Below are 15,593 nucleotides of genomic sequence, written 5' to 3' on the forward strand. Positions count from 1 at the left end.
CCCTTCCACCTCGTAGAACATGGGTGCCCATCCTTAAATGGCAGTTTGCCTGGGAGACCGGAGGCTGGATTCCTTTAGCTCTTGGTGCCGGCAGCTCAGAGGCAGCAGGGAACCCCAGGCTCGGGCCATGCTGCCTTGGCCTCAGTGACGGTCGCCCGCTGTCACCTGCCGGTCTGGAGCAGACGTGGTGCAGGGAAGGGTGGGGGTGCTGGGGAGTCAGATGGATTTTAAATTCTTCTTTTATTCCCTATAAATAATTCATCTGTTGTTACCTTAACCTTTGAAAGACCTATGACCTTTTCCATTTTTCCCCAAGTTGAATTTTGCTCGTGTTTCTGTGGGAAGATGGAATTCAGAATGATGTTTGTACCTTTTTAAACCCCTGACCAGTTCTTTTTCATGTTCTGAGTTTGTGTGGTTGCCTGTTTTTTAAGGTTTGAGTTTTTGGTTCAAAACCCAAAGGCTCCAAGTTTAGTGAGAGTCAAGTCCTGCAATACCAGGGAAATAAGGAGCTCGGGCGCTCGCGATCCACCGGGCAGCCCCCGCTGCCCGCGGAGACGGGCCTGTAAAGGCTGACCCTCCAGTGGCGATGGGACTTCTCTTTTGAAGCACTTGCTGCCTTTGTTCTTTCGCGGTGCCAAGTAGGCTTCGTTAAAAAAGCAAAAATGAGTTTTCCTTCTGTATTAAGAGGGGTGAAAAGTAACATACATGCAGCTTCAGGTGTCTCGTAGCGAAGACAGACGGAGAGAGAAACGCGGCCATTCCCCTCTCTCCTCGGGTCTGGGTGGCGCTGCTTCTCCGGCTGCTTCCCTCATCCGTGAGAATGGCGTCGGGCGCGATCTCAGGCCCCGGTGCAGCCGTGCTGCTCTGCGGTCCCCGCGTGTCCCAGGCGCGGGAACGCGCCCCCTAACCCGCGTTGCTGAGGTTGAGCCAACACTGCAAGGCTCCTGCCCGTGCTACCTCCCCCCGCCCCCCCACCTGGGCGGAGAGCAGGGCGCCGCGTGGCCGCGCTGTCCCCGCTGACCGACTGGCTCTGCAGGTCCATGCTGACGGGACTGCAGGCTCCCACTTCTGGAACCATCCTCGTCGATGGCAGGAGCCTGCACACGGACTTGTCCGCAATCAGGAAGGAGCTGGGGGTGTGTCCTCAGCGGGACGTCCTGCTCGACCGCCTCACTGTCCGGGAGCACCTGCTGCTCTTCGCTTCCGTCAGGTCGCCGCAGTGGACCGCGGCGGAGCGGCGGCGGCAGGTTGACACGTGAGTGGCGGCCCCTCCCTCGGTGCCCCAGCCCTGCCCGTCTGGGTGAGTGGACGCTTCTCAGGGGCTTTACTGTGGGAAGGAAAATGAGCACATGCTTCTCTGCTGTGGACTTCCGACACCACCACCCACACGGGGCCACCGGCCAGGCCCTTCCGGGGGCTCGGAGCTCGATCTGCCCTTGAGGTGGGGGCAGATGTGCTGTGGTGGGCAGGAGGCGGGGACTGTCGGTGGAAGTGTGCGCCGGGAGCGCGGGTGCAGGTGGGAGCCCTGAGATGGGACACGCGGCGGGGGCTGGGTGGGTGTGAGGAGCCGAGGGGTGGGGACACTGTCCTGCAGGAGGTGACCCCGGGATCACAGCAGAGACCCTGCCCAGAGTGGCTGCAGACCTGGCCCTGAGAGCAAGGGGTGAGGGGTGGGGTAAGGGCAAGGTCAGAGCACTGCTGGCAGGAGCGGGGCGGTGCTGACCAGGCAGTATCCAGGCCGGGGGGCCCGGAGGACCAAACATCCCCATGGAGGAGTAGCATGCAGGGGACCTGGGGGAGCGGGGGTGAGACTGGGTCCCCCAGACGTGGTAGAGCAGGGCGCAGCCAGGCTGCCCTGTGGGAAGAGGAGCACAGGTGTGAGCCAGCGGCACACACCTGGGGGAGGAGGGATGGGGGGCGTGGACTCTCCCGCTCCCCTCCTGTTGCTCTCCTGGACTCTGTCCGTGAGCTTCGTCGTCAGGACTGGCTTCCCCGTGCCCGGGTGAGGTGGGAACGTGTGGGCGGTGGGTGCTTTGTCCTCAGTGGTGGGACTGTGCCCTGTGCCGCCAGCTCCACGGTGAGGACGGGGACTGAGCCTTCAAGATGTCACACACTTCACGCACCTCGGACATATTCCCGGAGACCCAGTGAAGCATCTCAAAGGTGCTGCACCATGTGACCCCACCCTCCACGTGCCGCTCTGTCCCCTCTGCTTTTCATTCCCACCGCCACCTGTCTCCTCCCCACACAGAGCTGCTCCGTGTCCCCTGGGGCCCCCATCACCTCATCTCCCCCCGGCCGTGACGGCAGACATGCGGGTCACTGGGCAGGCGCTGACTGTGCGTGGTGGCCGAACTGTCGCTGGGAGAAGCGGCACCGTCACTGAAGGGCAGACGGCTGAGAACCGCCTGCGCTGTTCCCAACAGACACAGTCACAGCCCCTGTTTCTTCAGAACTCTGGGTGGCAGCGAGGTCGGTGCGACGGTGTGAAATCGCATCCCCAACAACGCTACGTGGCTTCAGCGTCCCGTTTGGGTGCAGGCAACCTTTGTAGTTAGCAGTTGGCTGCCCGTTGCCTAGCAACGGAGCCAGTTCACACTACAGTGGTGGGAAGGAGCTCCCGTCTAAGACCGAGGCCCAGTTCGGGGAGGCAGCTGCACAGGCCTGGTGTGGAGCCCACCTCACCTCAGGCTCTGGGACCACCTTTGTCTTCCTCAGGGTGCAGCTGCGTTGCAACGTGAGTTTGGGGAGACGGGCTCCCAGGGGAGTCTTCATGGGGAGCCTTTGCCGAGAGCCAGGCTGGCTGCTGGCCTTTCACGGGCCTGGAGAGAATGCGAGCAGTCTGCAGAGGCCCCACCAGGCCTGCAGCCAGTGGGAGGTGACGCGGCAAAGCCGGTGCCTCGGGTTCTGGCGGTCACCCGGGGCTCCCGTTGTGGCTGCTTGGTTTGGTGGTGAGGAGCTGCTGGGGGTGTGCAGGGGGACAGGAGCGGAGGGCACAGGACCGAGCCCTGGTCACTTCACCTGCTGAGGATGCTGTGCTGAGCAGGCCTGGCCAGCGGGCAAGGAGGAGAGGGCGGTGGGGAAGGAGGGAGCCGCGGCCATGGAGAAGGCGGCAGGGGCAGTGGGTGCTGAGCAGTGAGAGAACGCTGAGGTTGCGGTGACCGAGGTCGGCACACTCGCCGTGGCGCTGGGGACGAAGGCCCCGTGGAGCTGGTCACAGAGAGCCTGGGAGGAGGAGGCGTGGAAACACTTCCTCCCGGGAGCTTGGCTGCAGAGGAGCCGAGAAACGGGGCGCAATAAGGACGGGCAGTGTGGTGGGGGGCGTACTCCCACGGGACCAGCAGGGAGGCGAGGCGAGCAGGGAGGGCGCCTGGGAGCAGAGCGTGGATGTGACCCAGAGAGGCAGAAGCCGGGCCTCAGTGCCATGGGTAGGGGGGCTGGAGGCCAGCTGGCAGAGCGCAAAGTGGTCAGAGGGGGCGCATTCTGTGCCTCTACAGCCGTCAGGGGCGGGGTCAGGCCCAGGGTGTCACCTGGCTGTCAGTGCCTGAGGCTGGGCGAGGTCACATTACACAGGAACGCAGGGGCTTTTCGTTTGTCGGAAAAATGCCACCAGGCTGCGGGTGTTTGGGAACGTCTGACTTCTGGCTGACTGGGTTCCCTCTCTGGTGTCTCAGCCGATGGGTCTCTGGAGCCACTCAGGTGGGGCGTGGTGGCAGAGGTGGGGAGCGAAGGGGAAGGGCAGCCGCCTGCTGGGAGCGGAGCGAGCGTCCCGCCTGCCCAGCTGGGGTGTCATCAACAGTGGGGGCGCTGGGACGCAGGGGCAGGAGTCGCTGCTCTAAGTCCAGGCTGAGACCTGCCTGGCAGCCGTGCACTCGGGCGCGAGCGGAGGGGAGGGGACGGAGAGCTAGCTGCTGAGAAGCCGGGCGAGCTCCCCCTGGGTCCGGGTGGGAGCTCGCACGCCATGGGACAGACACGGAGCCTTTACGCAGCGCACAGGCAGCGAGCTCTTGGGGTTTTGCCCAAGGCCTTGGTTAGGGTTCTAGAACTTTCTAGGGCCCAATGGTCCTCCAGGCCCAACTGTGTGGGACGCTTCCAGGTCCTGTCCTGTTGAATGCTCACTGGTGAGCCGGAACCCACCGGTTCCGTGCTCGGGGGCTGGTTCAGGGAAGGCCGAGCTGGAAGGGGGTGCTCAGCAACTCGGGAGGCCTGAGCAGTGGAGGGGAGGGGCTGGGGCAGGGGCAGAGTTGACAGGGGCCCGTGGGGCAGGCAGGCTGTCTTTGGTGAGCAAAGCGTGGGCCTCGAGGAGGAGTGGCGCTGGGTGTGGGGAGCTTGCTTTGTGCCGGGCACCGGGGTGTGCGGCCCTCGGTGCCGGAAAGCCGGGGCAGTTTCGGCAGCTGGCTGTTCACTCAGTGCACGTGGGTTGTCGGGGCGACATCCCAGCTTCCCGGTCAGTGCGGTGGCCCAGTGGCCAGGAGCCCCCAACCCCCAGACCATGAGCAGTGCGGCTGGGCCCTGCCTTCCCCTCCTGGACACGGGCCTCCTCAGCCACCGCTGCCTCCACTGTGACCCCAGGGCCGGGGCAGCAGTGAGTCAGAGAAACGCCGCTCCAGCGAGGGGCGCGCACACGGCCTTTCCGACCGGCAGGGAGCATGCAGTGGCGGGCTCCACCCGTGCCGCGAGGTGAGGGTGGCTGCGTCAGGACCCTGCCCGCGGTGGCTGCAGGCCTCCTGCCTGCGTCCCTGGCTCACAAAGCCCGTGGTCCCGGCGGGTCATTCTTACAGAGGGGAGTTTCCAGCGTTGCTTGGAGGGGCCCCGGGGACGAGCGAGGGCCCACTCTCTTTTCAGAACTCTGCGGGACGTGGGGTTGGCGCAGCATCAGCACCAGCAGGCCCGCGCCCTCTCTGGGGGCCTGAAGAGGAAGCTGTCCATCGGCGCCGCTGTCCTGGGTGGGTCGAGGACCGTGGTTCTGGACGAGCCCACCAGCGGGGTGGACCCTTGCTCCCGACGCGGCATCTGGGACATCCTCCTCAAGTACCGACAAGGTGGGGACGGCTCTCCCCCGTGTCCTGCCACCAGGGGCGGGGGGCCGGGACGCTTACGTGTGAACAGCTCAAAATCTTTTCCAGGAAGGGGTTCTCCCGGGGCCGCGGCGGGGTGTGTGGGGGGTGCTGAGTGTGAGGACTCTCCGCTCTGGGCCCCGTCTCCTCAGGGTGCCAGCAGGGGGCGGTGTCCATGCTTGTTGCACTTGGTCCGGTTGACAGTGACCGTCCACACGGTCTTCGAACCACAGGGTGTCACAGGGGCCCTCCAGCTCCCCCCTGGAGCAGGCTCTCCTTTCCTCGGGTGCGGATACCGAGGCGCAGAGGGGGCACCAGCCATGGGGTTTCCTGGTGCTGGGGATGTCGCTGCTCACTGCACAGCTGTGTCTTCCCCACGGGCTGACTGGTGGGGTGCTGACCTCGAGGCGTCCACCGTAGGTCTCATGCAGACTCCTCGGTTTGGAAGCAGAAGTTGGATGGAGCACGCAGCTCCATACTGCACCACTGGGGGGCACTGCAGAGCCGTGTAAAGCCGTTTGCTTTCCTCTCCTGCCTTTTGAGTACAAAACCTTCTTCTGACTTGATGGGAAGCTGCACCTGGCTGGGGAGGTCAGGGTTGTCAAGAGAAAGGATCAGAAGGAAGCCCCCCCCGGCCCCGCCCCCCCCCCCCCCCCACCCCCGTAGCTCCCAGAGGAATGAGTTATCAGATTCCCTCCTGGGGCGGGGTGTGGGGGGAAGGCTGCTTGTCCGTCACTTGAAGCGGCGCAGGAGCCGGGGCAGGAAGGAGAAGGATGGCACAAAAGGGACAGGAAAGGGCCACTCTCTGTCCCCAGACTTTAGGGGGCTGTGGGAGGAGGGGACAGAAGGAGGCCTGTCCGAGCCAGTGGGTGGTGTCTCCTCCTCTCTGGGTGGGGCCTGGGGCGGCACTTCCACCGGGATGAGTCAGCAGCGCCTGCGGCTCCCCAGGGTTCTCCAGGCAGAGGGGAGTGGCCTCAGAAAGGGGGACCCGGCCGCTCTGATGCTGCCATGGAGGAACGGGGTGGCCTCCTGCAGCCAGATGGAAGCCCGGGCTGAGACTTGGGCCGAGGCCAGGTGGACGGCGGTGGGGCTGAGGGTGCGGAAGGACCCTCCGCTCTGACGCGTCCCTTCCAGGGCCACCAGGCTCTAAAAGTGAGGACTGGCAGGTGAGCACAGAGACCGCAGGACGAGGCCGAGCCCGCACCGAGACCCCGACCCTCCCTCCCTGACGAGGCTGCAGAGCTATCCTTGCCTGGAACCGAGGAAGGCGGAAGCACGGTGCCCTGTGCCCGGGACCTGCGTGCCAGCCACAGGGCCCACTGGCATCGGAGGTGATGGTGCTGGCTCAGGCTGGGCCGCGTGGTCCCCAGCCACACTGAGCGGGCTGAGGAAGGAGACGGGGAGCGACTGATGCAGACGTGGGTTCCGGGACCCCTGCGTCTCCGTGCGGACTGAACACCGCAGGCCCGCTGTGTTCATTTATTCTGGAACTCGGAGACCGAGCCTCGGGGCCAACGGCACACTGGAGTCACGGGCACAGAGGTGGCTCGGACAGGGAACCAGGCACGGCGGAAGGCCCGGAAACAGGCAGCTGTGTTCCAGTCCTGTTGCTATGAATGAACTCTTTCCTGCCGTCCGGGTGGGTCAGCAAGGACGCTGGCTTGCAGGCTCCCTTGGAAACACCCTGGCACGGCTGAGGTGCAGGGTCACTGGGTGTGAGCCCGTTAGAGAAGCGACTCGAGGAGGAAGAATGTTGTCGTCCTGGGAACCGTGCCCTCACCTGCTCTGAGAAATGGATCCCACGGTCCCTGCTGCGTGGTCTCCGTCAGGCCACCTGTGCGCAGGCTCAGCCGTCCTGGAGACATTGGTGTGTTTCTGCTTCGTGACGTACGGCGCAGAGCTGCCGCTCTGGGGTGGGTGACTGAGGGCGCGGGTCTGCGCAGGAACACCAGTTCCTCTGGGCTCAGTTTCCCCTCTGCAGGTGGGGACGGGCGCCCTGCCCATCCTGGGTGGTTCTGAGAGGGGCATGGGCTGTGTGGAGGCGCAGCTGTGGAACAGAGCGGAGGGCCGCGCAGGAGGGGCGCGTGCGGGGGTGCAGGGCAGCCATGGGAACCTGCGTCCTCTCACGGTCCCTCACGTCCGGCGGAAGCCATCCTGGACGAACCCCGAGAGCGTCATCCACATTCTTCAGGAATGGAGACCCCAGTCGATGTTTCCTTTCTGGCGACTCGTCATCTGGGAAGGTGTCGCCCGGACCGCAGGCAGCACCAGTCAGAGTCCACACGGCCCCGTGTGCCAGAGCGGGCGCTGGGCGCTGTTCGAGCCCCAAAGGGTGTGTGCAGGAGAGGCCAGCCGTGGTTTTCGGGACCCATCTGGGGGTCGGTGGTCCCTGGGCCCCACTGGCTGCTCCAGGCTACACGCAGGCTTTCTGTTTAGACACGCCTGGTCTTCCCATCTTTCTCTCTATCAAGACTCATGATCAAACAGAGTTACACGTGTGTTCCGCCTGCGGGATTCATTTTCAAGATGAGATTGGGTGTTTGAGGGCCTGGGATCGCTGTCGGCAGGCCAGTGGGGACCACGGCAGGCCCCGCTGTACGACTCTCTGTGCAAATGACCCCAGCTTCACGAAAATACCCTCTAGAGTCCGGCCTTGTCCTTCCGCGGTGGGTCCGAGCCCTCCCCTCCCCAAACAGAGGCGGCGAGACAGCCGAGATGGTGGAGTTCAGGGGATATGCGAGGTGGACTTCGGCTTCGGCGGGGCTCAGGGAAGCATCTCCCTGGGACGGCCCCACCCTGCCAGCCCTGCCCGCCCACCTCCCAGAGCGCGCTCTGCGTCCACGCCTGCTGCGCCCCCGCCACGCGTGATGAGTGGGTCCTGCAGCGGCGTCCCCCTGGTCCTCAAGGCCGTTCCGTGTGCCACGGCCACCTCCTGCCCTCACGCAGCGCAGCGCTGCCCTGTTTTCTTACACGGTAGCCACTCCCAGAGAAGACCCCTCCTCGTGTACCCTGAGATTGTTGCCCGAAGGTGGGTGAGGGCACCAGAGTGTCAGGAGACACAGGGCTGACCCCCACCCCCATGGCACCCACTCCGTGGACTGGGTCCCGGAGAGCCGGGCGCCCCGGTTGCACCCTCTGTGTGTGGGGGGGTGCCCCCTGGATTCCGAGCGAGGGAGGGCTGGCAGAAGCTGTGTCAGCCGGGAGGGCAGCCGTAGAGCAGAGCAGCTCAGGACCGGGTCTCCGGTCCCTGTGCTCTGAAGTCGGTGATGATGTTTGCTTCGCCTCCCGGGCCCCCGATGGAGGACAGGCGGACGGCCCCCCGGGCCTTCGTCAGGCGGGTGCTGACACCCCACTTCTTGGGACACAGGCCGGACGATGATCTTCACGACCCACCACCTGGACGAGGCGGAAGCGCTTAGCGACCGCGTGGCCCTGCTGCAGCAGGGCCGGCTCCGGGCCTGCGGGCCCCCGCTCTGCCTGGCGCAGGCCTGCGGCCGGGGCCTGCGCCTGACGCTCACGAGACAGGTGACCCTGGGGAGGTGCCTTCCTGTCGGGCCGGGGAAACCCCGGGGTGCCTGACCTCACACCCGCTGCTGATTTTCCACTTTGTTTGGATAGCCCTCTGTTCCGGAGGTGGACGACCTGAAGCACACTGCGTACGCCACGTCCCTGGTGCAGACCTACGTCCCACAGGCGCGCCTCCGAGACAGCAGCGGGCGCGAGCTGAGCTATGCCGTCCCCGAGGACGCCGACCGTGCCGGCCTCAAGGGGCTCTTCCAGGCCCTGGAGCAGAACCAGCACCGCTTGTGCCTCACGGGCTGTGGGCTGTCGGACCCCTCGCTGGAAGAGGTACCAGGGCTCAAGCGGCTTTTGTCACTGGTGCTTCGTCACTGTCTGCTCGCGGATGAGGTGTGGGTGAGACGTGGGGAGGGCCTGTGGACCCCCGCGTTTGCATTTACCTCCGGCTTCTGACTGGTGTCGGGCATGGTGTGAGCCAAACGGGATTCCCCACGCCTGCAGGCGGCTGTGGCTCCTGAAGGGAAGCCAGCAGTTCCACGTGCGAGAACAGTGGCGTCCGACCCGGAGTCGCCCGACCCGGAGTCGTCCGACGGGCCACCCGCTGCCAGCAGCCGGTGCTGGCTGGCCGCCTGCCCTCACTGGGGCTGAGGTGGCCGGTGGGGCCGGGTCTGAGCCTTCCTTAGGCTGCCTCGACCATGGAGAGCGCTGCGGATTCAGAGCAAAGCCCAGCGCCGTGAATCGGTACAAAGCCTGGGGAGCGGCACGCCCCACTTCCCCGTGTTCCCCAGAAACGGTGCCAGCGCCCAGCCAGGGGCACGGAGAACCAGCCGTCGGCACCTGGGCTCCACAGCGGGGCCAGCTGAGGACAAGAGCTGAGCCGCTGTGGCGGCCAGGGCGTCACCGCCCTCGCTGCCACATGGTGTGTCCACGTGGGGCTGTGTGGTGACCTCACTGAGTGCAGGTGACAGAGCCTCCGTCACACCAGGGCGGGGCCACCAGTGTGGCCATGCCTGTCCCTTCCCCACGTGCGGTGGGGCGTCAGCAACGAGGCCCCTCTGTACCTTAGACCCTCTGTGTTTACGTCATGGGGATGCTCCATCGTGGTGTGGCTTCTGAAACTTCCCACCATGCTCCTTAAATACCTCTTTTTCTGCTGGGTGTTCATTATTGTTCTCCAAAACATCGTCATTTATGCTCTCCCCATCCACGTGCCTTTTGGAGATTTCTTAATCCCCTCCCCCGCTGCGCTCTTTGTGAAGTACGCACCCGTGAAGGGCACTGGCGGAATCCACTCTTCTCGGTGCAGACAGGCGCATGGGGTCAGGGAGTCACACCACACGGGACTCGGGGTGCTGACCGCACGAGTCACACCCCGTTCCCCTGCCGCCCACAGAGCGCGGCTCTTCCACGCAGCCGGCCTCTCTGCGGACGGCCTCCCCTGGCGCGCGTCCCGCGTTGGTCACCCCCAGGAAGCCCCCGGCTGGCCGCGCACCAGCTGCCTGGTTACTGTGGGGCCTTTCTGTGCTTCTCCAGTGCCTTGCGGTGGCTCCCACCCGCTGCATTCAGCGCGGCTCTGCACATGATAGGTGCCCAACAAACGCCCGTCGACCGCTCTCCTCCACGTCCCCTTTCTCCCCACGCCCTCGGGCTGACAGCGAGGTCACCGTGTGAAGGACAACGGCAAGCAAAGGATCTGAACTACACAAAGTGCAGTGTATTTGGATCTGTTTGAGAAATCTTAAATTGGAAAGAGATTAAGTGCTTTAAAAAGCTTTCTTTTGTGTGGTGTAGTCTATAAAATAACTATCTCAACCAATTTGGTCCTTTGTACTTGGCAAGTATTGACTTTCCTGTCTCCTGCCGGGTATCGACCGCAGTTAGCGGCTGCAATCACTGGCGCTGGCTCTTCCCTTGCACCGCCGGGGCTCGCCAGTGCCGACGCAGGGCCCGGCGGCCTGCCGAGGAAGCCGGTTTCGTCGTGAGCTGCACTGTGCTTCTTGTAAACCATTGTCCCTGGGTGGACCCCCAGCTAGCGAGGTCGAAATGGGAAATGTGACCGCCAGCTTTAGGACATGATTTCCGCTTTCTCCTCCAGTGCAAGGACCGGTGTTGACCTGGGGTGGTGCTGTGGGTGCAGGGGGCCGCCGGGAGCCCGGATGCCTGGGGGTGGGGGCGCTTGAGCACCATCTCTGCAGCCAGGGCGACACCTGCGGACGGCAGGCGGGTGGGGTGGGGTTTGGTGTTCTCACAGACCCCTTTTCAAGCTGCGTTAGGTCACAGCCAGGTCGAGCAGAGGTACAGCGATTCCCCACAGGCCCTGCCCTTCCCGTCATCAACCATCAACCGGAGTTGTGCATTTGAAGTAATTCCGCACTTCTTGATCTTCAGCGCAGGCTGGATGCCGTGCGAGGCGGGCCGCCTGTTCCTGCAGCTCGCTGTGTGTTCAGTGGCCTCCCTTGCGTCTCTGCCCGGTGGGTCCTGGGTGCCCGCGGGGGTGTGTGAGCTTGAGTGCCCCATCCTGCACACAGGGGTCAAGCGAGGGTCTTGAATGAAAGAAAATCAAGTCCAGGCTGGCAGCTGGCGGTTTTCACATTTTGAGAGCCAGGTGTGAGAACAAGGAACTCACTTCAGTCGTCCCAGTTGCATCCTTCAGGCCAGAGGGCTGTCAGCCCGCAGGAACGCCTGTTTTCTGGATGAGTGCCACCGCACAGCCGCTGAGGGTCTCGGGGTGGTGGTGTGCACAGCCAACCTCCACGTGGTCCCTCCGGTGTCCTCGCCACAGAGCGCCTGCTGGCATTCGTGGCATGTTACAGGCATGGGGCTGGGTCTCACCACCTCCACCGCCTGGGCGTGAGCCTGTCTGTCCCATCCCTGCTGGGCAAGTGGTGTCTGCCAGGCGGTAACCAAACAGAAACGGAGGTCTGGCCACCTGCCGCCACAAAAGCCAAACTCGAGAGGCAGGTGCTGGTGCAAAAGGAAAGTGGTTTATTCAGGTGCTGTGTGACCCGGGGGAGTGGTGGACTCCCGCCCATCTCCTCTCCCTGCCCCAGCCGCTGTTCTTCCCGGGGCAGGGCAGGGCAGGGCAGGCTTTTTAAACACCCGGTTATCTCGCTAGCTTTTGGCACGCTCAGGCCCGAGCCAGTCAGGTCTCTAGCTTTCGGTGCTCAGTGTAACAGCCTCCACCTGCATGGTCTTGGCCAAAGGAAGAGACTCCCTGGCACTCCGACTGTTTACAGTAACAAGGTGCTTCCTCTCTAAGTTAATTTTCCCATTGTTAATTATTTTTGAGGACACAGTGTGAGACTCTTTCAACCCCCATTACTCATCTCTCCCCGAGCGCCCCTCCCTCCCGTGTTCCTGGTCTGAGTCAATCGTGACCGTGACCGTCACCGCCGGGCGATTTTCCTGTTCAGTCGTCCTGCCCACATTGTTAGTCGTCCTGGAATGGTAAGGAGGCCCCCCTCGTCCCCTCGTCACTTGTTTCCATCGGCTGTGGCGGCACGTGACGTCCTGCTGCCTCCCCGGAGCTGCGGTTCGCAGGGGCCCTGCCTCCCCGGTGCTCCCACAAGACCGGGGTGCCTGGGGCATCCCCCCAGGCTGGCTCGGTGTCTCCTTCGAGTGTCACTCATGTTCCCACGTGGTGGATGCTCCAGGGTCACGGTGCCCAGGCCCGGACCTGGCTGGCTCGGGAGGATTCTGTCCTGGGCTGCTCGGCGCCCTCGGGGCGGTGGGGCCGCTGCTGAGCGGTCCTCTCGTGGACGCCGCTGAGATTGGGTCTGCTGCTCTTTCTCTGTGTGGAGACCCTGGAGTGTCCTGCACACGGAGCCTCCTGTCTAGCCTCCGCCCCTTGCCGGTCTGTCGGCCTGTCCCCTCCCCTTGTGGTCCCTCCTCTCTGACAGTGGGGACCTCGGCCTCCCCGTCATAGGTGTGTCTCCCTCCCGCTCATGCCCGCGTCCACAGTCGGCCTGGCCCCCCAGCCCCCACTCTGTGCGTTCAAAGCACGCACGAGGCCACCTCTTCGTTCGCTGTGGCGGGGCCCACACGCTGGGACTTCCCGCGGCCCCTCGAGCTCTCTCTCGAGGGGGCGTCTCTGTGCTCGTGGGCCTGCCCTAGTCTTCTCCGCAGTGAGAATTTCCGCAGCATTTCGCGTTCCCTCGCCGTCGTGCAGAGGAGACGGCATGCGATTCCCTCTGTTGGTCACCTGCGAAGGTGTGAGGACGTGGCCTCTGTGGTGCAGGTGTCGACTCCAAGTCGCGCTACAAGGGGTGCGTCAGGTAGTATCAGAAACTTGGTGGGGTGTGACGGGCCTTCCCTCGGATGTCCCTTCACCCAGGCCGCGGGGACCGCCCTATTCTGGATGTCGTGTGGTCCCGGGACACTCGGCAGGAGATTTGAGACCGCGGCCTCCTCCATCAGGAGCCCAGACCTCTGAATGTGGCCGTCACCATCCCGTTGCTTTGGAAAGGCGCGACCTTGGCTGGCCCTCTGTCCATCCCCGTGGGGGCATAGTCTCCGCCTCCCGTCCTCCGGGTCGTGTGCCTGCAGTGAGCGTCCGCTGACACTAGGTGGAGCCCACAGCACGCGACCCGCTGAGCCTCACCTTCGGACTGCGCGGGAGCTTGGAGCTAACCGGGGTGCTTGGTGTGGGGGCCGAGACCGTGGGGAGCACAGCCTCCGCGGTACTCCGCGTCTCCCCCCGCTGCACTAATGCGCGTGCACGCAGACACACAGACGCGCTCAGCGTCGTCCGGAGCACAGAAGGGAAGCGAACGTTTTGAACGGTGGAGGTGGTTAGGAAGAACACTGCCTTTGCCGGGAAGATGGGCCTTTTGTAATTCTCAGTTATGCTGGACGGTGAAGGGGAAGTTCACCGGGGTTAGACGCAAAGGAAACTGCTCGAGAATGGTTCCCGACTTGCACTTTTCTCCGTTGTTTCCCGCTGCATTCCTTATAACCACGTTAGGAGAACGCTTGTCGCGCGTGGGGGCATCCGCGCTGTCCCCTCCCGTGGGGGCGCTGGGCGGCCCTGCTGGCTGGTGGACAGTGGAACAGGGGACGCCCGTGGCCACCGCCCGCTGCTGCAAGGACGCCAGGGGGCAGCAGCAGGCTTGGTTCTGGGCACGTTGCGTTGGCCGCGTGGAATGAGTAAAAGACCTGAACAGCGAGGTCAGGCCGTCCTCCTACACGAAGCGCCCTGGGGAACGCGCACCAGCCCAGGAGAAGCTCGAGCTCGGTGGGCTGTTCACGTGCGATGCTGCCCCGTGCCCTCAGGGTCACAGCCAGGTCCACGCGTGCTCACGTCCTGCGAGCAGTCTCACACCAGCTGGCCGGGAACCAGGTGGCCTCAGAGCCTCGCTGATTCCGCGGATGCCTAAGGGAAGGATGATGCATTTCCTTCATCATGAAGGTTGTTGTGCTGACTTACTGGGGTATTAAGGCCAAAGAGAAAATGTGGTGTGAAAGGAACATAATGTAATATGAAACTCTCTGTGTTTTGTCCCCAAAAGGTGTTTCTGACGCTTTTGCAAGATTCCGGAAAGCAAGCTGACGCTGCTGGGGGGGTGGAGTCGGAGTCGCAGAGCAGCGGGCCTGCGGAGCGGGGCCCCGGCTGCCACGGTGAGTCCAGGGCAGAGGCTGCATTCCTGTGGGGGGGACGCACCACCCGCCAGCGGAGCAGCTCAGAGACCCGGACTTTAGTGTCACCCTGCCCGGAACTGGGTGACTGTGTGCGGGCGACGGGCCGCTCTGTCCTGTGCACAGACTGAGCTGGCCACACAGGCCGTTTCTCAGTCTGTGATGTCAGAACGATGAAGACGGCCCAGGCGCTCCACACTCACAGGGCGCTGGGCCGGAACAGGCTGGTGTGGGGAAGGTTCCACCCAGGAGTCCTGCCTCCGCGGGGCGCCTGTCCCTTCACCCCCCAAACCGTGGCCCCAGCTTTCACGTGCAGACGTCCGCACAGAGGCCTCAAGGTCAAACAGAAGCCAGGTTTGCCTTCTGGGTGTGTCACTGCACCCCTTGGTGCCGTATTTGTGAGCGGCGACTCCCCCGAGCGCTGAGCCGGGTGCTGGCGGTGTGCAGGGTGGCCCATCAGGAATGCTCCACGAAAGCCCAGGACCCGCCGCTGCAGGTAAACACACACCGGGGTTGAGAGCAGCATCCTCCCAGCGACGGTGTTCCGGGCGGTCCGCTCTCTCTGGTGTCGCTCTTGCCGGGTTTAAAAACACCGACTTCAGGTGTGTCACTGGCCTGCAGGGGTTTGCACTGTGGGTCGCACCTGCGCTCCCCAGTGACTCTCCACGTTGGCCGTGTCTCTGGGAGCAGCCCTATGGGTGTGACTCACGTCCGGTACGGTTTGCTCATTTCCAGCGCACGGTTTGTCAGCTCTTTGTTCGGGCAGGGTGCACAGCCAGACCGCCCTCACTTCAGAGCACTCGTCTACCCCCAGGGCAGCCCTGTCCCCCCCAGCTGTCCCCTCCCGTCTGTCCGGGTTCGCCCAGCCCCGGCCATCAGGCGGTCTACCGCCCGTCTGCTTTGTCGCCCACCCTGGGCCCTTTGGGGAAGCCGAGGCACATGGCACCGTGCACCCAGGGTCACTCGAGTGGCAGCGGGGGCTGACGTTTTGTTCGTCCTGAGTGCTGAGTGTGGTCCATCGCGCGCGTCCACTGCAGGTGTCTCTTTGTCAGCCACTGGTGCTCGGCTCGTTTCGGGTCTGGGCCTCACGCAGACGCCGCTGTGAGCGCCGTGTTCGAGCCCTCTGCGTGCAGAGGGCCTCTCGGGCGGGTGTTTTGGGTGGGGGCCGGGCTTGGCCCGCTCCCCAGCGCGCTGTGGTCTGGGGTTTGCATCACGGACGAGTGGGTGTGGGGCGGGACCCACCTGTGGTTTCGGTCTGCGTGTCCCTGATGGCTCACGATGCCGGGCGTCTTCTCAGGAGCTTGGTGGCTGTGACGCCTGCTCTGGAGGGTCTGTGCCGATCTTCTGCCCGTTACTGAAGTTGGGCAAATCCTACCCTGG

The 15,593-nt window shown here is 64.1% G+C and overlaps 1 protein-coding gene across 9 annotated transcripts in view; it reads left to right on the forward strand.

Moving 5' to 3' along the window:
• The window catches only part of ABCA13 (ATP binding cassette subfamily A member 13), a 135,534-nt gene that overhangs the window by 64,756 nt on the left and 55,185 nt on the right, over window positions 1-15,593 (forward strand). For 8 of the 9 annotated variants that reach the window (XR_008427056.1, XM_053926080.2, XM_053926081.2 and 5 more), the window contains exons 27-34: window positions 1,040-1,258; window positions 2,074-2,166; window positions 2,255-2,475; window positions 2,722-2,740; window positions 4,849-5,045; window positions 8,428-8,585; window positions 8,679-8,909; window positions 14,087-14,195. Coding sequence is in view for 8 of the 9 variants with exons in the window: in XM_053926080.2 (XP_053782055.1) it covers window positions 1,040-1,258; window positions 2,074-2,166; window positions 2,255-2,475; window positions 2,722-2,740; window positions 4,849-5,045; window positions 8,428-8,585; window positions 8,679-8,909; window positions 14,087-14,195 (1,247 nt within the window). In the remaining variant the exon portion in view is untranslated. The remainder of the gene's footprint in view (window positions 1-1,039; window positions 1,259-2,073; window positions 2,167-2,254; window positions 2,476-2,721; window positions 2,741-4,848; window positions 5,046-8,427; window positions 8,586-8,678; window positions 8,910-14,086; window positions 14,196-15,593) is intronic. The other variant, XM_053926087.2, reaches the window with a different exon arrangement.

This window comes from Desmodus rotundus, chromosome 6, assembly GCF_022682495.2.
Source record: "Desmodus rotundus isolate HL8 chromosome 6, HLdesRot8A.1, whole genome shotgun sequence".
Taxonomy (NCBI): Eukaryota; Metazoa; Chordata; class Mammalia; order Chiroptera; family Phyllostomidae; genus Desmodus; species Desmodus rotundus.